Raw genomic sequence first — 22,116 nt, 5'->3', positions numbered from 1 at the left:
TGTGTATTGGCAATTTGCAAATATTCTAAAAAAAAAACATTTTTCAAATTACATTTTTCCATTTGTTTTCAAGATTAAAGAATGTGAGAGTTTCTAAGGACTCGTAGCAACCAAACTGCAAAATGTATATTTTTGAGAAAAAAAAATGTTCTACATGGTTATTTTGGCGTCCATCCAATGAAGATTGGCATTTGCCAAACATTTATATCAAATTTGCGATTCAGACAGATAATTAAGTAGGTGGAACCTTGAAAAATGCGGTTTTTAATTTCAAAATGTTGGTAAGAAGGCATCACCGTGACCCTTCATAGTCTAGATGTCAACTTTTCTTTTTTCCAAGGACGTTCTCAGAATGAAAGTTCTAACGCATATTAGAAGAAGATAATTAATTGTTCCCAGTCAAACCGAGATACTTTTTTCTCGAAATATTTACTAGGAACGATAATCTAAGCTAATGTAAAATGTAATTTTTATCTGTCCCCAAGTAATAAAGTGCATTTTCTTTACATCCAAGCCTAATGATGTTTAATATCTGTGTAACGATGCATCTGGGATGTGCGTATAAAAAAAAATCTTGCACTTCAGTGCAGAATGATGTTTGCTTTATAAAGCACAAAGGCGGAAATTAATTATAACAAAAAAAAATTAAAAAAAAACATTTGAACCAGGTTTTAATCTCTATCTCTCTCTCTCTGTCAGGAACCAATTTTTCGCTGCCTGAGCCATGGCTTTTTTATACCTGTGGCGTTTACATCTGCGACCACTAGTGGCCACCCTCCGCCCTCTGGAGCACTCAGAACTCAGGTGTGCCTTGTTACCTGGGTTGAGCCCTAGTCTACATCCAGCTGGGCCTTGTTACCTGGATTGCCCTGCCTTTATGAACCTGCCCTGCCCTTCAGTCAGGGCCTTTGTATTGAAGTCTATGGACCTTCCTGCTGTGGCTCTGCACCTGTACTGTCCCTGGTTCCCTGCTATTGTGTCCTTCCAAGTGGACTCCCTGCTATTGTGTCCTTCCAAGTGGACGCCCTGCTATTGTGTCCTTCCAAGTGGACGCCCTGCTATTGTGTCCTTCCACGTGGACTCCCTGCTATTGTGTCCTTCCACGTGGGCTGTGGGCCTTTCCGTGCCCTTCCAAGCGGGCTCCCTGTCAAAAGACTTATTACCGGTATTTATTTTGCCATACGTCCGGTTTCTTGCTTTGACTGTATTACCCTTATTTGCTGGTCCTGTTATACATAAAATACACTGCATTACCTGGAATTCTGCTTGTGGTGTCTTTGTTTGCATAATCATGCACCGTGGGTTACATACTGAACCCCAAGTATCCCCTGCGCATGGGCTCCTACCCGACCTGATCACCCGAGTCCTGACACTCTCTCTCTCTCTCTCTCTCTCTCATGGGAATTAAAGACAAAGTAATGCTATTTTTTTCAAGCTTTACTTTAAACAATAAAATTATTACTTTTTTTAGCTACGTAAGGCGTGTTTCATTAAGCAATAAAACTTATCTTGGGACAATACCTTTGGGCTTAACGTTGACCCTTCATGACTTTGCAGCGATTTACATTCTTTCATAAATGCAACATTCTAACTGTTTCATCATTTGTCTGTTTGCATTCTTGTTCTAAGCAAAACTATAGCAATAAAGTCTAGGGTGACTTTAAGAAAAACGATTACTTTTCTCCTTGAAGCAGCTAAAGGGCAGTGGGAGCCGAGAGATGCCCTCTCCCCTTGGGCAAAAGAAGAATACTTGCATGCAAAGGACTATCATATTTACCTGGACAAGGCACATTGCAAAGTAGTTTGAACTGATCTTCGCCTGAAGGCATTTCTCCACACAGCCGCGGCTCTACTGGTTTTCTGGCCGCAGATGGCGACGCATCGTGCACCACGCATGTGAGGTTGCGAGTCTTGAAACCTTCCCCACATTGGCCATTCTAAAAAGTAGAAGAGAAAAGGCAAATAGTAAAGGCCAGGTACCCAGAGACAATCTCTGGTCTACGGGAACCAGGGACAGATCATCCTGTCGGGTGATCGGGCTCGTCATGCACCCCTGTCCGTTTACAATATGGAAGACCATGCTGAGCCGGCACAACCTTGATAGCTTTTTTTTGGGCAGCAGCACAAGGGACAGCTGGGGGGCAGTTGTACTTCATCTCTCTTTTTTAGGACTAGATTACATAAAAAGAAACTATCCATGATGGCCATCTGCTTGCTGTGTCCAGATCAGCAAGTCAAGCCTTTGGTCTCAATCGATCCTTGAGTTTTGGCTACTCAGTTCAGGAAGGGCTGACACAACCTATATATCCACAATTCCCACCACAACACAATATCCACAACTAGAAAGGACCGTTAGGATTTATCTACTTTCAGTAAGGAGAACTTCTTATCAAATTGAGCTGAACTGCATTGGATCTTCAGGATCAAATCTGCTAAGAGATCATGTCTGGTTCAGCTGCAGAGTCAAAGAGAGCTATAACGGAGCCAACAATTACAGCGGATCATTTAGAATAAAATGTTACCGCATCAGCTTTTATGCAGAATAATATTTGATATTTGTAAATCTAGTTGTCAGTCTGGCATACCATTTGTGACTTTGATTAGAGGTATGGAAGACCATGGTCTTTGGGAGTAGGCAAAACGCTAGGCGCATGGTATGAAGCTTTATCTTCCAGACAATCACAGGATTCTTTCTGAGCATAATGGGAATTGTAGTCCAGCATCTAGAGAGCTGCTTATTTGTTACACCCGTATCGCTAGTAGCCTAAGCTACATAGTAACAAAAATGACATATTATAATACCTACTAGAAATGTAAATGTGCAAGCTATTCCATAATGCATATTTCATTCTCCGGTCTCCATAGACAGGTGTGTGTGTGAAAGGTTCATTTAAAGAACAACACAAAAAGCCAAGAGGGGTCTTATTTTCGGTTCTCCAGTAAAAAAAAAATGTCATCCCTATACTGTACATTACCATCAGTCATGTATAGCATTAACGATCTACTGCAGCTGAATAATATTGACTTTTCACAGTTTCTGGTGAAATGTAAAATGTCATATTCATTCACCTTCATTATTCTGATAGGTGTCAGAAGAAAATGAATAAGAATCCTGTTTTAGGAACACGGAATGCTGTGTGCGAGGAGCTGGACAAATATAACAAAATTAAATTTCATTACAGAATTTGGACACGAGGCGCCGGAAATATATTGTACTTACCCCTCGGTATAATGACCGCTGATATCCCGTGAATTAGAAAAAGGTTTTACTTAAAAAATGACAAGCTTTGTAGGAGGGAACAGAAAATACCTGTATGGTATGCGGTAAAAATGGGCAGAAAGTGTATAGAGTTTGGTCAACATGAGTGGAGCAAAGGTGGCAATGGGCAAGGGTACCATTTATCTTCTTTCCTTAGCTTTCTATAGCATCCCAAAAAACAATCTAGGAACATACCTTATCTGCTTGATGGGTAATCCAGCCTTGAGTGATGGTGAAGGTCTTATATTTAGGCAAAACAGGCAGACCAGGGAGATGAGGGTCATTGTCTGGCCATACCAGTCAAGCCCAATGACTTCTCCATGTGCCTGGTTATGATTATAGGAAGGCTAGATACATAAAAACATGAACAAGAATTCATGTCTATAACCAGGGGAAATTCCAAGGAAGGAGACGTGCCTTCTTTTACTATATTCTAGGAACATTCCTTGGCCTCTTAGGCTATTCAACTGCCTGGGTAAAGAAGGGTGATCGCCCCATGCCCGATGCCTCATCCTACATAAAATGGAACCTACCCTGCTTGCAAAACCCTAGTGACATTAAATCGTTCGTAGGGTTATTTCTTGGAAACCATCATTGCATGAAGTTTACGCAGACTCAGGTCAAATAATTTTCCAGCGGTCTCTGGAATCAGCAGCCCTGACCCATCATAATGTGATGATGTTGTAGATATGCTGCTATAAAGTTTTACTGACCTCCTTAAACAAACCATGACTTTTTTTTGGTCTGCCTTTGAAAACGCGCACAAGCCATTAGAATACTAGGACAATTAAAAAAAAAAAAATAACAGACTCATTGTATAAAATTAATTTGATGCTCTTTTTTTAAACGAGGTTCATTATTTTCATAACTCAAAAGGCAGAGCACAAAAGTTCTCTTTTTTCAACGGCAGGAGCCAATTAATTAAAGTCTAGTTAGCATTTTGTTAATTTTTAGAGAATTTCAGATGGCTAAATCTTCAGTGGGAGATAGTGATTGCACTGCACAAACCCATGAAATATGAAGGGTTAATGGGTCTTCATTCTGAATACCGGGGAGTTGACTACGCACCATAATGGACCTGCCAATGAAGGTCACTATAAGCAGAAGGTTGAGGACATTCTACTGGGTGATTGTTAATGAAAAGTAACATTGGGATTGCTTGTTCCTGGGAAGGCAATGTTGGGTAGTAATAGGCTTTATGGGGCACATTCCACCGTAAAACCCATGACTTCCCAAAGCCGTGAAGAGGACACGAGTGTCTAGGAACGTCATCCATGACAAGAAGACAACACAGAGGATTCATAGATTGTAGTTCCAGAGGATTGAAGAAGTTAAGATGTTGGCACCATACGGTATTGTTATAAATAGGGTGCTATAGTCAGGAGAAGATAATACTATCAGCATGGGAGAGTATTGTCCAGATTTTTAGAAACGAGAAATTGGGCTAGTTTCAGATCTGACCATTCTCACATTACATGAGATTCAAAGTAGGGCAACGTAAAGTATAAATGGCAGACAACTGATTCCATTACAAACTAAACATCCAAGAGTCTGCCTCTTTGATAAAGAAATCTTTCTCATTTTGTGAGACATTGTATTCTAGAAATGCTTTAAAGCTATATGCAAATTCCTGCCAGAAAGTGCATTATAATTCCTCTGTGTGTTGGAAATATTGATTTCCTTGGTCTATTGGACTCTGAAAACAGAAATGATGGTGGCACTAATTAAATAGAGCCCCGCATTTATCTTCTGCAACAGTGTGCAGTTTATAATTGTTATATTAATTATAAATCTCAAGATTAATTGGGAACATCTTGTAAGAATTCCACATGCTGCTTAAGCATTAGTGACATTTACTTAGCAACGCTCTCATCGGAAGCCGGTGAAGGTCAAACTGCAAACGGGGTTGTATCATGACACGAACAAGTGATTTATTGAGAGTAAAAGCAAATAAATGTATACAAGTCAATTACAACACCGAGGGTCAAAACAGACAAACTGAAAGACTAATTATCTGATGTCGTGCTCTGATGAGCACTGTGGGCTTTTATCACTGTTAATGACTGTATCACGATGGGACACAATAAAGGTTGATTAATTAAAAAAAAAACACAAAAAGGTCATAAATGCATTTGCTTTTTTATTTTAATAAAACACAGCTTGAAAGATCATTGTCTTGAAAAAGATGTTTTGGTCCCCAATCCTGACTGTTCTATGGAAGAACTTTCTGAATCGATACAAATGTAACTAAAGATACGATCCAATAGGCACATCTTGAAACCTCACAATTATATATATCAAATATGTCTACTTTAGGATAGCTTTATTCTCACTTATTCTTGGATTCTGTTACACTTCTACTAGAAGACTTCTCAAGAAATCTGCGTCTCCCAAGAATATTATTTTGTCACATTATCCATCATTCCTTCACCCTTCAACTTCACATCATGCCCTCTTCTTCTAAGCTATTCTAAGAAAAAACGCTTCCAATTTAAACTGTACTTACTCACGTAATATATTTGATGATTTCCATTATGTGTCCATTCTCTTTCAAGGTATACAAATGGTTTTGAAGATTATCCCTGGTATGTTTCATCGGGAAGAATGGGCGCTCTATGAACATACTCATATCACTGAATTATTTGAATTTATTCATTTCATCGGAGCCAAAGTCAACCAAGGTTGGGTTAAACCATTAGAAATGTGAAGAGCTTTCTGGTGTCAGCCTCAAAAAACATCTAGAGGTTCTTATCTCCTGGAAAGTTACCTTGTTTAAGTTGTGTTGTTTAGTTCAGAAATCATTTTAAATCTTTACCCCTTATGGACAATGGGCGGTCCCTAAACCCACTGAAAACAATGCATTTTGTCATTAAGGGGTTAACGTTAATATTAAACATACCTCAATCATACAGCTGGACCATTCTCCAAAGCTCCATGTGTAGCAAGGATAAATCGGGCAGCTTTTGTACTGGTTAAGCTGTGTTGGACATGGTCTTCCATTGTTGAGTGCTTGCACGACAATTTGCCGCGAACGTACCATCTGCCCTATAAGATTTTAAGGAATACATATTATTTATGAGTCGCTGCAACTTTGGCACCTATGTACAAACTTATATTTCAATTTCCATCGCAGAAAAAAAGGTATTATTGATTATTTTAATGAATGCAAAAGAATGCATAAACCCTTTATGAGCGTCTGATTGAATTTCTTTAAGATTCCTCACTAATCCGCAGCCGAGATGCTGTTGTCCGGTAACCGAGAGCGCTTAAACCTCGGGAAATAAAGACGGAAGCAATTCCTATAGACGTGACTGGAAATAAAATATTCGGTTTTTTCCACTGTGTACATTTTCTGGGTTTAAATTACTTCCGCCGAGAGATCTCCCTGCAGGGATATAGATTGCTTTGGCTTCTTAAAGGGGCATTAGCCATGCGCGCTGTTTATGTGCGGATTCTATTATTAAAACACAAATGTCAGGTGTAAATAATAAATGAACGGTGCTTACAAGAACATAGATAAAGAGCGGTAGGGATACAAAGTGCAAGTTATAAATAGAGCCTACAGAAATTTAGTTTGGAATACTGAAATGAAAATGCTCACGTTCTCTAACTGTGGGGTGATCGGCAGCACTCTTTAAAGACCCAAGATCTGGTTTTATCTCGTTTTGTTCTGGTATCTGATACCAGTAAAAAAAAAATAAGGGCATTACCCATTACAATTGAAAGAATACATATTGCAGGTAAAAATAGGGGCAGTGAAATACTCAAAAGTATCGGGACCCCTGACCAATTTATAGCATTGACTACTTACCCCCAATGCCACATGTCTGGGAACAAGGGGACCAAGCAGACCACTGTGAAAGATGACAGTCGATTGAGCATTCCACCAGGCAACGCATGCTCATTTTTAATGGATGTTCCAGTTTGACCTACAAAGCAGAAAATCACAACAAACAGCAGGGCAAAGCCGCAACGTTAATTGCCATAATGTAACCTTGGTACAGCAAGAGATAACCTGCATAAATCTTCCAATTACATTAATAAATAGATTAAAATAATCTATCCTAACAGCCCATTCATTCTAATCCCAGCCTCTTAACAAAAAAGCCCTAACAGGAGTATTTTGTGTTTAACACATGAAACATAATGAGTCAAAACATCATTTTACAAGCACCCCTCTATCCCCTGAGCTATGGGCAGATAATTACCCAACCACTGGTAGGTTCGCAGCTTTATGATGACACAGTGGTTAATGTTAAAATGCATGCATTATATAAGCAATGTGTAAAAGAATTAAAAAAAAACATAAAAAGTAAACAAAAACTTGTTTTGAATAAGATCAACAATGAAAATGAAAAGGTCAGAATTCCAGTTGGATGGAGTATGACATCACAAGAGCCAATGCAAAGCAGATGTGACTGGTTCCTTAAGAGAATAATACACTTTCAATAAACTTATGTCTTGTAAATTTTCCAAATGTCGAAAAAGTGATCCTTCTGGCTTTCAAAAATAATCATTTTCATTTCAAAACAGAAATAAGCCTTTGACACTATCCATAACTTTAATAAAGCCCAAATGATAACCTCATGAAAAATCAGGTCTTACACACACTGGTAATAGTCAGTAGGACTAGGTATATCCTCCTCTTACTATTCCCATTGATTATCTCTGATCAGTAAAAGCTCACTCCTAATTACACTGGTCACTCTATCATACCTGTACAATGTAGCCCTAACCCTATTGGGTCTATTCACTAAAGCTTGTAAAACAACGGAGATACTCACTAATTTGCATGCTATTCCTAGGTGGCTTTAAATTTTGGAAGCTATAAATGAGGGCATGAAAATTCAATCTGAACTCGCATGCCCTCATCTGATACTCACAAACCCAAATAAATTATAAGAAAAAAATGAGGTCCCCAGGGCCCCCTACTAACCAAGGAGGGAGAAATGATTGATACCCTCTTCACCCTTTGTACATGATGGAAGTTATGGAACATTTAGTACTTTGAACCAGGAATTCTTATAAATAATAAATATTGTTGATTGTCTTTTAACCCCTCTACGTCTTATTTAATATCCAGTTGGTCCTTAGATGTGATTTAAGGAAATCTGTCCTGGTCACCCTCTGCTTCCTTAGGTAATATAAAATTATATATATATTTCAATAATTCAGATAAATTATTTTATTTATTTCTAATTAAGCTATGCTGAAAAATTCAAAGTTCATTTAATTTTAATATTTAAAAATGTTTCTACCCAATGAAGCACCAGCGAATATAATTCTAGTTTCATACTATGCTAGTTCCATCATCAAAACTAAAGTGAGAAAATTATGGGGGGTTTTTTTGTTATTAAATTTGAGCTCTCATATTTTATTATTAGGAAACACATCAGTGATTAATTTAATGTCGTAACCCATATATTAAGCACTGAACTGAAACAACATTATATAATAAAGCTGCCAACAATTATTGGCAAGATAAATTATATTCATCGACTAAATATGAAAAGGTTTAAGGATATTTGTAGGGTCACTAGTGATCCGGTGGCTAAAGATTGCCTCTGATTTTTTATTTTTTTTTACTTAAATAACAAAAAAAATTGATTTAACCCTGTGAAAACCTGAAACACTTGCAAGCTATTTTAGCTACAGATTTAAATACATCCAAAAATCTATTATCGGTAAAATCAAAAGTGCTGATCATCTTGGACAATGCTTAAACTGCAGTGGGAGCTACGCATGGTACGTGTAGGGTGCCTTCAGCATGGTGTGTTGCTTGCCAGAGGCATATCTTGGCTGACCCAGGGAGGTGCCCCAGCTTCCCCCCTATGGATGCTTTGCCAGTTATGCACATTGTTCCATATTGTATACGGGGCTGTTACAAGATAGATCTCTGACCTCCCCAATTGGCCCAAGGAGATGTAGCTTGCCAATGAGTCTGGTCACACAATATGGTGATCTTCACCTGATTAGACAGCAGAGAGGCTGCTGCCGCCACCCAGGACCTGCTGCCCTTGGATGAGAATTTGCCACTGATGCTTACAGACATTAAGTAAAAAGTAAGCCTAATTTTATTGTAATTAAATTGTGCACTTAGTAGCATCAGGGACATTATCGAAGGGCACTTGAGATCTCAGCGTGATAAAAATCAACTTGGTTTTCTGAAGTTTACCTGTTCACAGAAGGAGATTTTCACTGGTAATCCATCACTGCGGACACACTCCAAAAGACGGGTTCTGATACCTTCTCCGCATGAAGCATTTTCACTTAGCTGACAGGCGCTCCAGTCTGGGAACAACCACACACACACACCAGCAATAAACCCCAAGCACAAAACAGGTAAAACAACATTAATGTCCCATACACCCATAAACCTGCAATAAATTACCCCCCCCAGACATTTACTGCAATGAAGGACAAAATGCTTGAGTAAACAATTCAGTCTCTGTGAAAATTAATTGAGGTTGTAATAAGATGCCAGTCTGGCATCGTTGGCATTTTACACTCAAGCTATAAGACAACCCTTTGAGTGTTGGGGAGCAATAGTCTTGTGAAACATGGTGGACATGAAGGATCCTCATGAGCAGTCAAAAGGAGCCCATAGGCAAACTATAGCACAAGTTTTTTCAAACTGGTCCATGGGTTATGATTATAAATTAAGCAAAGTATCATTCATTATTATGAATAATACCCACCCAAGATCTTCAGATCTTTAAAAAGGAAAATGGGCACCTGCCACAATCCCCTTAAATAATCTAATCTATTGAATCCAGGGAGAATGATCCATTAAAGCCCACAAAAGGTTAATTGCTGGTCCTTTCTCGACCAAACTTTAGTTTGAGGTTACGAAACGCACACATTCTACAGCTTTTCACCATGTTGTGGCACTGCTGTAAACCACATTGAAATTATGTATCTGAATTAGTATCAACAGCTGCAAAAAACATGCAAAAAACATACAAGCTAATTCATTGAATTACAGTGTTTTAGGAAAAAATTTCAATTTTGTAGTTTATCAGGTAGGCAGAATGGGGATATGCAATTCACTGGTTTAAAACGTATTACACAGTGGTCTAATAGTACTTTTTTATATTATATGTAGTTTTTGTATGGTTGGTTGAATATTTTTAAAAAATGTATGATGTCTTGGATTTTAGAGCTATTTAACCCCTTAAGGACAAGGGCGGTCCCTAAACCCATTAAAAACAATGCATTTTGAGCCCGTACATGTACAGGCTTTGTCATTGGGGGTTAAGATCTAGAATTTTGGTTTTCAATCATATGATTTTTCGTCTAAACCCTATACAGAAGTAGAAAAACTAGTGCAAGGGTCTTCCTTATTATAAAAAATACTTACAAATGCGAAAGCTTGTCTTTAAATGTTCACTCAAACTGAATTTTGAGTTTTATACACTGTGGGCTACAAATGATACCTACAGCTTTATTACCGCAGAGAAGACCATTACTCTGGCACTAAAAAATATTATTCTATTGTTACTTTCTAACCTTTAAAAGTAACAGGGAGTAATTGCCCATATTCCTATTGCTACATAAAAGCAACATTGTTGTTCAAGACTCTTAGAGGGTTATTTAAACCAGTAATAGACCATCAGGACCTGTCAGAGCCGGAAGGTTAAGAGGGCTTAAAGCATGAATTAAATAAAGTAAAGTACAATATAATTTCCGAATGTTTCAGAATATTTTTCATTTTTTTCGGTAAATAATATTCCGTTTTGAATGCAAAAAACAATTATTATGAGATCACTGAAAAAAGCCTAATTTAAAAGTGACTTTTACTCCAAAAATCTTTATATTTACTTTTTTTAATAAAAAAAAATCAGAAAAAAATGATAAAAAAAAATAAAAAATTGCTTCTCCATATAAATGGCTATAAAATCTGCCTTTTGGTTTATTTGCTAGAGTTGTGGGAAAAAAACCCCAGTACAAATGCAATATATGTTCCAACACTTCTCATCTCCGGCATGCATTCTTTGCTGCCTTTTACTTGCCTTTTACTTTACATGGCAATAACCTGATTTGGTGTCAAATTAAAAAACTAGGAGAAATTTAACATGATCAAAAAGGGTATTTGTTATTCACTAGACTGGGAATTGTCTAAAGCTGCATTTAATTTTCGATTTAAAAAAAAAAAAACATAAATAGGGAAAACAACCCCCTAAAGGATATCTATAAAGAGACTTTTTAGGTATTGGACTCTTAATTGGTTACTGGAGACGTACAGATCTTTTCACATAAAGGCCACAGTGTTGTCTAATTCCCAATTTTCAGCGTAAACACATTCGTTAATTTTTAATGAAGATACCTATAACTTGTGGGTTTCCTCATTAAATCAGTTTAATTGGTTTAGTGATATTTGGTTTTGACAGTAAGGGTCTGTTTTACCTAAAAGCGAAGTTAAGAATTAGCAGAATTAGCACCTTAATTAGTTTCCTCCTCTCACCCATCCTTACAAACGCTGCCCAAATTATCCATCACCCAACAGTAACTTTGCATTTATTGGGGAGGAAAAAAAATCATGCAAATCACGAGAATGGACCAAAAGCGATTCGAAAAAATGATTTTTTTCCATAGAAATGGTTGGTACGCACCTGTTACATTGTAACTATAATGGAAACAATTGCTATTGAGAATACAAGAATCCGCTTGCGAGTCCTCCGGACATTTATAGCCATTAGTTGGGATTCTTAGGGGGAATCTGGTTCTTCTCCTCTTGTGGTTTGAATTGCAGAACTAGAAAAAAAAAAACAATTAGCAAATGTGAAATAAACTGATTAGTGTGTTTCAATCAGAACTTGAAAACTCTTTATAGAAAGGGTGTTACTAAGCTACGGGGACAAAAGGAGATTGCAGAGTACAAAATAAAGCATAAAAATACTTTCAGTTGACATGGATACACATAGTAACAGAAAACATTTTTAACACAAGCACCAAGAGAGTTCTGCAGGTAGCCCAGCATACTAATTTACTATCGCCAAGAATTCAAAACATTTCGAAAAGAAACAGAATTTTATGGAAGATAAAACCATCTTTTCACCCATTTCAAGTGTATTGCAGTTTTTTTTTCCTAATTCAAATTTAGCCAAAACAAATGTAGGATTCACTTTCAAGACTTCAGTCTAGATTTAAGATCTTCCTAACTAGAATATTTTAGAACACTATATAGATATACAGAATTATGTGGATACTTTTACCAGCCAGGGGAATTCTCTAGTAGGTGGCTCAGTTACCTCTGAGATGAGAAGAACAGCGATGGAGGTCTGTTGTCACTTTGAGACCTCTACCTTCTAGAATGCTAATACTTACATTAGCTTTATAATCAGTTATCTGCAGAGATAATATTGTATATTGAAGATAACACATGGCTATCCTTCCAAATGAAGAGCTGCATCTGAAAGAAGGACCACTTGTCAGCTGCAGCCTTCAGTTGAATACCAGCAGGTCTCAGCGACCCAATGGAGGAGCCAAAGGTTCAGTTTTCTTAAGTGTTCAGCTGTGCTCAGTCCTTTGCATAAAGAATATTAGCTGTACTTGTAAGGAGACGTTTTGTGTGTCATTTAATGCATCCCCTTACAGTATTAGTGTGCTTGTGGGGAACATGTCCCTTTAATGCACTGCTTTTTAAGAATGGAAATTCTCTCCAATAAGGACCACCTTATCTCTTGAAGAGGTCCTAGCTTGAAGAAGAAACCTCCAAGTCAGTAAATGCTCTACATCTTTCTGGATAAACCAACATATCACAAACTTTTAAAGACTCTGTTATCATGCTCAACACTCATCCTGTTGGATATGCTAAATGTATTTCTTATTAAAAAAAAAACCAAAAAACATTTTGCTTTTGATACTCACATATTACAATTAAGCTGGCATGAAATCACGGTATTATACCTTAATGTTAGTTTAATTAAAAAATAACATTTTAAGTCTTTTTTTTTAGCTACGAGGTAATGGAACTGCAGAACAGCCTTCGGGCACCGGGGTAATGAAATCCAATATTTTCATAATCTTCATGGAAAAAAAATGAATTCACGTATGCTGTCAAATAACATTTTTTCAGTACTAACAATAACTAGGTGAGCTTCCACAATTCCTTTTTTACTTAATAAAAGGTTCATGTAAATCACTCTTTTATTTATTTTTTATTTATTTACCCATAAGCGATCATTGATTTTAAATTATTGTTGATGAAAATCTCTATTTAATATTTGCAACAATCACAATTTAGGGGTTGATCCTGCTTAAATTTGCTAAAGTTGAGGAATACTTTTTGACTGTGGTGACCTGAACCATTCAATGTTACCCACAAACCAATACAAGATGTATGATAGAAAAGAGGAAATTAAAAACACAATAAATACAGGAATAATGAGATTTTAACCAGAATGGTAGGCGTTATACTTAATCGTAGTTATCATTATGTGTCTCTTTAGTATAATTCTGTTACTTCTTTATGTCAGAGTAGGGTGTTCCTTGGGGTTTCCAATGCATTTCAAAAAAGGTCATCAACTACATAACATTAAAGAACCCCTTCTGGTGGATGAAAATGTAATGGGTTCATAAAAGCAATTTAAGTATCTCCCTAAAATGATTGTTGGGTCAAGTGAAGGATATTGTCCTTTGGAACTCTGACACAACCAGAAGAAACTCTCAATAGAACCATATGCTTTCTTTTCTTGTTCTGTTCAGAGAAGTAGAAGACACTTTCCACCTAGAGGAACATCTCATCCCTTGGTGTGAAATCACCGGAATTGCTAAAAAAGAGAATTTTAATCAATAATCTGCCCAGGAACTTTTTTTTTTGTTTGAGACTACCTTAATCAATATCTACCATAATATCAAATGGTCCGAGAACGCGGAATGAACAATGCTTTCTTTGTATTAGGCGCATTATTGTAAATAACTGTGCATATATTTCCTGTAATTTAATTTTGGCCGAAACGTGACAAACACTTTATTTCACAGAACCGGCAAGGAAGAGACCCTTGTTGATCCCGATTCAACATGCCATAATAATATGTTTCTCTTGTTTATTTTAATCCTGCTGAAAAATTGCCTGGTGCCACACTGAATGAGCGTTCACATCTTAAACTCGGGGGTTCTCGGGAAAATTTGCGTAGTTTATGCAAATAATGAAAAATGCAGAAGGAATGAGGATGCTTCTGATGTTACTTTCATGTGATCGGAATCTCAATGAGCTCTAAGAGAGTGGAAACAGACACAAATCCTGCTGGGCCAAGTGTACTACATAAGTAATAAATTCGGTCAGGAAGGGAGTGTGTAATAACAGGGAGGAACATTATGAGGTTGTACTCGAAAACTCCAATAGCATCAGCCATGTTATTTAAAGTGTACCTGTCATCAAAAGCAAATAAACCATTAATCAAAAGAGCACGAGCTACCAACTATATCTTCTGTAAAATTGCTTGTCAATTTTTAGAACATTTTTTTAGTGATGCGATACAGCCCAACTGGCTCCGGCTCGCGTCTGGATGAGCTTAGTTCATGGAAATGTTTCCGATGAGTGAAAAGTCAATAAATCCAAGTTTTTTCCCCCCATATTGGTCAAGAAACATTTGTTTTAATGGAAGGCGGCCAACAAGTCAAGGTCATTGTCTCCCCCTTAAGAGGGGTTTTAATAGTCATCTAGGAAAAGGGAAAAGATGGACTTCCTAGCTGGCCGAGCAGGATTTTGATCCAAAGGGACGTGTCCAGTTTTAGCACCATGCATCCCAGGCAGCTGCCATTGAATTGGGGGCTCTGGGTTGGGACCAATGGAGACTGGTCTGAATTGATGGCATCTCCTGGAACACTTGACTAAGGGCAGACAGCTCCCTTGGGACCAAAATCCCTCTAAGACTGGCCATGTGCATTTATGACGCTAGTTGACCGGTTCCTCCGGGGGAAGCCGACTAGGGTCGGCACTTCATAATCTATAGTGATAATACAGGAATTAACAATTTCCCTGTTTTAACTAAAGAGTTAAAATAACCTTTATTAATTAATTTTATTAATTAACCCCTTAGTTTGAGCATGTTGTTCTGGAAGTCAGATTGTTATGTGATATGCTACTTGTAATGTCCCGTCCACCCATTGTACAGCGCTACGGCATATGATCACGCTATATAAAACAATAAATAATAATAAATAGTCCAGCAGTTATAGACTACAACTCCAAAGATATTCAGATAGCATTTGGATTCTTGGATGGTGACTATACCCAGATTAGAGTCTAGGTTGAGAATGTAATAATATTGGAATACAAAATAGGAAAGGGTTAACTGAGATGAATACTCTATATTCTGCGTCTTGGAAGTGGCAAGCGGCTCACCGGTTAATACCTTGTCACCTTTTTTAGATTTCATGGGAACCCACGCAATGTCACCCAGGTTCGCCAAGAATATAAAAAGTGATATATTATGCATGCAGACTTTGCAGCTTATTTAAAAATATATCATATATATGATTTCTTTGAACCATAAAGCAGAACTGAAAATACAAGAAAAAAATAAACAAAGGAATAAGAAATTGTGATATAAAAAGATAAAATAAAAATAACTTCAAATAAAATATAAGAATAGCGGGGCTCAAGTTTTTGCCCCAAAATATTCCACCAGTTCTGCAAGAAGAGCTTGGTTAGCCCTGTAAAATGTATAGTTGAATAAGTCGATTATTAAAAATCACCTAAATGATTGAAATATGCATTATTCCAGGGCCCTTTCCCATGATGAGCTGTTGGTCTATTTCAAGGGTGTCCAAGTTTTTTCTGCAGTGGGCCACTTAATCAGAATTGTATACGTGCAAGGGCCGCACTCATTTTTCACTGTGAGAAAATATGGCCTTTAATAAAATATGCAGATTAAAATAAAGTAAATGACACAAAACCTTTACTTTTCCTCTCACTGATTTCTGGGCCTACAAAGTTTTGTGACTACAAATTCAGGATTCTGCTAACAGCAATCACAGTCCCATCATGCCTAGGTTCCAGCACTTACACATCCATGCTATCACACACACAAATGCATTCATTCACAGATTCATTCCCTCAATCACGCATACTCATTCAAAATGCGCGTTACTATTATGCCCTGGAGACTTGTGACACTTTTACTATAGGAGGATGATTTCACTATAAATATTCAATTTTGTCTTCCTCCTCTTTCATTATTTTCTGTCTTTTTCCTTGGAGTCTGCTCCGGGGCAAATATACAAGAACATACAGTTTACAGGAAAAGCAGTTTGGAAGATAATAAAAGACTCTTCTTTATTCTTTGATAGCGCAGTATCACAGGGGATCCAATCACCATTCATGTCTACAGAAATCGTGTCCATCCTAGTATTTTAAACATCCATCATTTTATATCTATACATTTCAGGCTGGGTTTTTTTTTTATTAATCTGGGTTGGGGGGGCATATATATTTTTCTAAAAATATTTAATATGTCACCCATGATTATATCTTCCATGAGACAGAGGCATTCTAAAGAAGGTAGTGTTTATGAAACAGTATCCAGTGGGTAGGACCTGGAAAATGACTTGCTGATGTCATAATCCACCAAATAAATAATAATAGAAGGACTTGTTATGTCATAGAATGTTGCTGTTCACTTTTAACTATGTATCTACCACTTATTGTCATGTAAAAATTATTTTTATACCGCTGTGGTCTATGGATCAAAATATTATGCAGTATACCGACATTTTCATTCTCCCTGTGGTGTACAACAGCAAAAAAGTCATACATACCTTTGGACAAGGACTCCATGGACCCCAGTTTGACATCACACACTCTCCAGGGCAGGACAGCGTACACTTTTGTGTCGTAGGGACCATTTCTCGCTGGTTACAATATGTATCATTTACAAAGATATCTTCACCATTTTCTGATACACTTACACACCTAAGAAAGAGAACCAAATATGTTATGGTAACTATAGTGTTAAAGTGAATCATTAAACTAAGAACAGGTAAGAATCTTCTGACCCACCTTGTCTACCTAATGTGAGATGACAAACCTGGAAGTCAGATATCTACTACTCTCTCAGTGAATAAATGCTTTGTAGCATTACATTTAACCCATTCATCCCCTGGTTTTGTCATATCATTTCTCATTCTTTGAAATATAATCGTACCTGGAAACTCTTAGGGTTCGACCCGGAATCTCAGGGGCTTTGCCCCAAACTCAGGGTCTCTGGGTAAAAGGGGCAGATTCTCAGGGTCACTTAGTCTGGAGCTGACTCTTTTCTATTCTACACCACTGTGATCATATATATATATGACTCCCAATGTATGATTTTGCTACCGGTATGTTATGGTTTATTTCCCTGCTTGAATACAGGTGACTCTATTAAAGTCAAAGTTTCCATTAGGTTAACACATTTGCTGAGTCACCAAATTCAAATCTACCCAATGGGCCACTGAAGGGTTAATGTTTCAAGAATCTCGGGTTCTTTGGCGTGAATATCATGTTCACTTTTTGGAACTTTGTGTATCATTTCCCTCTCTTGTATTGTTTTGTGTACTATTATTATTTTATTTTTTTACCATCTTTATTCCTAGAAAACTACCAATAATGGATTTTATTGACAGGCAAAATGTTTTTTGAAAGTAATTCCCCCGACCCCCATAGATCGTTCGCAGGAAAATTCACAGAAATTCTGACAATGAGAGAGAGTTTTAAAAGCTTGATAAAGAACATAAGTGTGTATTTTCCTTCTCACACAATATTCCCACTGAGCGTGTTTTCATTGCATTCTGATTTTATAACAATATAGAATGAAATGTCTTCTCCCGAGGTTCTTACTCAATTTAACTTTAAACCTAGCAGTGGGTAAACAGGAACCCCGTAGCGGACAAGGAACACTTTTATATTATTGAATGTATTATTCCATTCGGTGGTGGGTCTCGAATGCCTATTTACAATGACCTATTCAAACTCGGTCATTGGGAGCACCAGGCAAATGCCAACGGGCCCTTGTCTTTTGTGCTTCCCATATACTGTTAGCATCACCAAACTTTAGTATGTGATCACCTGCGGACCCCCCCCCCGCTTGATGATGTAATACCATAGTGACCACTCTTTGAATAACGTGTCCAGGCGGCAATGTCTTACATCATGTGTGATGAATCCCCTGCTGGCCTTAAAATGCCAGGGCCAGTTTTTTTTATCTTTGGCCATTTCTCGTATGTATATGCCGGACAAACTTCACTTATTGTACCCAAATATCATATAATTATTAGACTTGGGCGCCGGCCAACTCTTAGTCTTCATGTTCGTCTTTGTGGGGGAAAAAATCTCCGTATTCCGCGAATATTGGCCCGTTCCTGACTTCTGTTCAGGGTAATATTTGTGTGCATTCTTCGTGTTCGTTGTTTTTTTCGGTTTTTTTTTAGAAGGGGTTAATACGAGGTTAACGCGGTACGGACTACGCACCAGCTTTGGCGCCAGGAGTTTAAATGTCCGTATGAGCAACTCTATTGGTCACCTGCAGGGGCCCCTGCTGGCGACCAATAGGGTCACTTTTACAGACTTTTAAAATCCTTTCCCGGCAACTTGGCCGGCAGAGACCACTGGTCTCCCTGCTACAACAGTTAAAAGTCCGTACGTACGAACGACCACTAAAGTCGCTTGTACAGACCTTTAACTGTTATAGCAAGGAGACCAGGGGTCTCTGCCGGCCAACTTAACCTTCGTGTTCGTTTTCATGTTCGCCCGAAGATGAATGCACAAGTCTAATAATTATACTTATGTATATGAATAGGCATATGTGTGGGAATGGACTATTCTTTTGGATTCCAGTTTGTGAATAAGATTTGGGTCTCCATAATCAATAGATCAATAGGCCTTATCCACCCAACAAACCGTAGGTACTCTGCTGCTGTCCCAAACATATGGTACATGGGGGGGGCATTAGTATGTAAGTTATCCAGTGCCCCCCACCTTCTTTAGACCAGTAAAGGTCTGAAATACCATCAAACACATACTTTATATGCATGATCGCTACGCGTGCGAATGCGGCAGGGTTTTTTTTTATGTAGGAGCCGATGAAGTTTATTCTCTCACGGACGCAAAGATGGCAGGCCTTCTCTACCGCCACACGCCATAACGGCTATAATAAAATAAAAGATCTCAGCCATTCAATTAAAGTAGCTGTCCTGCGGCTTCAGGGACTTAAATTACAAATAGGTAATAAAGTCCTGCGTTTTAAGAGTCCTTTGAGTGACGAATGGGATCTCCAGATTGCAGAACATGAGAATTTATCAAATTTTTACATCCGGGGGAATGAATAGGGCTGGAAATATTTTAATGTTGGCCAAATTGATGCAGATCTTTATTTTAATGGAATGTTTTTTAACTGGTTCTGCTTTCCAGGAAAACACATTTTGCCGTATTGCTCCCGGGGTCTGTAGTAGATTTTTAATACCTTACCTTCGCGAGCCAGCGTCTTCATAAAAAAAGATATAGGAGAGGATTCACTAATTCCCGTTCTGAGGATCTCCCGGCTCCCTTGAGATATTGCACATTCTATCTCAATTACTTTTAAATGAAGCTCGCCGGAAACCCGCAAAGCTCTTCGTGAAAGGGGTTTTTTTTTTTGTAAGTTGCTCAAGAAATGTGTTTCTGTGGGACTCATCGGAAGCCTCGATAACGAAGAAGGTCGTTACAGATTGTGAGGTCAGGATTGTTATCATTATCCATTATTTATTAAGCTCTAATGTATCCCGCAGCTCTGTAGCATGTAATTATGGGGCGGTTAACAAAGATATAACAAAAATATATATATATAACAAAATATTGTTACATATACAGATACAACAGCAGATGAAACCCCTTGCCAGTGAGCTTACAATCTACCCTCGTGACACTTCCATACAAGACTTCTAGCAAGAATAATGGGCATATGAATGTCCCAAACGTGAGCTCACATTCTAAATGGAATCATATGAGTAACTTAGGCAGAAAGAGGGGTAACATAAGGGTTAATTGTGTATTGGGCTAAAATGAGAGCTATGAACCAGCTTAAAGTTCGCCGAAGACACATAAGCTTCCAGTAATGCCGATTTAGAGATTTTTGGTTTCTTCTTTAAGACTATGCAGGTTTTTTTTTTGTTCTTTTTTTTTTAAATTGAGTGATCAGGATCAGGGAATGTACGGCACACTTAATAAGCACAGATACTTTCGTTGTAAGACTAGACTAGAAAATACTGTGTCCCCATGGCAACAATGTAAAAGAAAACTAAAAAGATCATAGGAAACCATGTAAAAAGATAACAGGACCTACAATGAGAATAAATATAAAAATGTATTTTAAAAAAGTATAAAAAAACACGCTCCTACACACATTATCACGCCATAGACTAATGCCCACATAAGTAATGTAATGTAATGTAAACAATGTACCATGTTCTATCACCCACCCACAGGGCCGGAATGGTGATGACAAGGTGGGTCTGGCACTTTAAGGCCAGTCTAGCCCTGCACACCCACACACGTACACTACCATCCACACACACACTCACACTAACACCATAAACTAGCACACGCACATTCTAACACCATACACTAACACCCACACACACTAATGCTATGCACTAACACACGTATTCCCTCTTATAACATAAACAAACACGCTAATACCATACACACACCCTTACCCCATACATTAATATACCATACATTAAGGTAATCATTTGTTTCAAGCAACCAATCAGTGGTAAGAATCCTCGGCCCATAGAGTTTCCCCTTTAGGTAAGTACATTTCTCTTACAAAGTACTTTCACATGCATTGTTTAGGGGTTACATGGGACAAGGGGGTATAATTCTTTAGGTGGTTTAGGAAGCACACTTAAAGGGTTAAGCCTGGGTATTAAAGGCCAGACGAGAAATAACTATTTCTCCAATTTCTTCTCTTTTCTTCTCGAGCTGACAATAAGAGCAGGTTGGTTGTGTTCTGATCTTATACCAGCTCTTTGTAGATAAAGCTTTGTACTCTACTTGACGCAAAGTCAAATATCTCTCAAAATAAGCTTTTGACAGAGGGAAATCACGGCGACAAGTGTAACACCTTCATCTAAACAACCTTAAATATAGATTTTAAAAGTCTCGGTTTTTTTTGCAATTGGTATCTCGCTCCGGGCATTGGGAACGTAGCTTACATAGTTTCCTACAAGGACTACGATCAAATGAGGGCAATTTATCAGAATTTTGGTTACATTTTGAATATATTGGCGTGAATGAAGACGTAAGAAGCCATAGGCCAGATGGCAGATATTATCAGATGATAGATAGAGAAAGAAAATGTATTATTATGACATTAATATTTTTTTATTATACAAATATGGCTAATTTACCTTCTATAAAATGTAAGTTTCCAGGCAAATCATTTATTAAAATTGTAGATTTAGACACAGTGCTTCCTTTAAAGGGACACTCCACCCATCTTCTCCACTTTAACTTATATGATAGTTGAGTGGCCCCTATACATTTTTGTTTGGTACCCCCGCAAATGCATGGAGGGTACAGCAGAACTCCCATAACTATCTGCCTCTTTCCATGCCTTCCCAGCTACTTGGCTTGCAGGACCGCCGAGCGGTCCCCTGAAAACGTTCTCCGTGCCCCTCTCTCCTCCGCTTTCTGACTCATTGGGAGAGCTTTCCTTCCACCGATTGCAGCCAATCAAAGGAGTGAAAACAAGATTATGTAGGGGGCAGCACACTGCAGCTCTGGAGCTGCACCTTCCCCGAAAGCTAAGTCATTTTTCATTGGCTTTAAACAGATTAAAGAATAACAGAACCTTGATAATATGTGATAAAAGCTCAATTTTGATCATCGGAGCAGC

At 37.9% G+C, this 22,116-nt stretch overlaps 1 protein-coding gene across 1 annotated transcript in view; it reads right to left on the bottom strand.

Annotated features, from left to right (window-relative positions):
• Window positions 1–22,116, bottom strand: part of LOC149285171 (thrombospondin type-1 domain-containing protein 7B-like) — an 87,950-nt gene that overhangs the window by 14,618 nt on the left and 51,216 nt on the right. The window contains exons 16-21 of the mRNA XM_089495716.1: window positions 17,024–17,177; window positions 11,872–12,013; window positions 9,435–9,550; window positions 7,071–7,188; window positions 6,159–6,304; window positions 1,778–1,937 (exon numbers count right to left, since the gene is read on the bottom strand). Coding sequence (XP_089351842.1) covers window positions 1,778–1,937; window positions 6,159–6,304; window positions 7,071–7,188; window positions 9,435–9,550; window positions 11,872–12,013; window positions 17,024–17,177 — 836 coding nt within the window. The remainder of the gene's footprint in view (window positions 1–1,777; window positions 1,938–6,158; window positions 6,305–7,070; window positions 7,189–9,434; window positions 9,551–11,871; window positions 12,014–17,023; window positions 17,178–22,116) is intronic.

This window comes from Sceloporus occidentalis, unplaced genomic scaffold (assembly GCF_023333645.1).
Source record: "Sceloporus occidentalis isolate IW3139 unplaced genomic scaffold, rSceOcc1.0.p SCAF_83, whole genome shotgun sequence".
Classification (NCBI taxonomy): Eukaryota; Metazoa; Chordata; class Lepidosauria; order Squamata; family Phrynosomatidae; genus Sceloporus; species Sceloporus occidentalis.
Note: the sequence above shows the minus strand (reverse complement) of the source record. Positions and strands in the feature narration are given on the sequence as shown.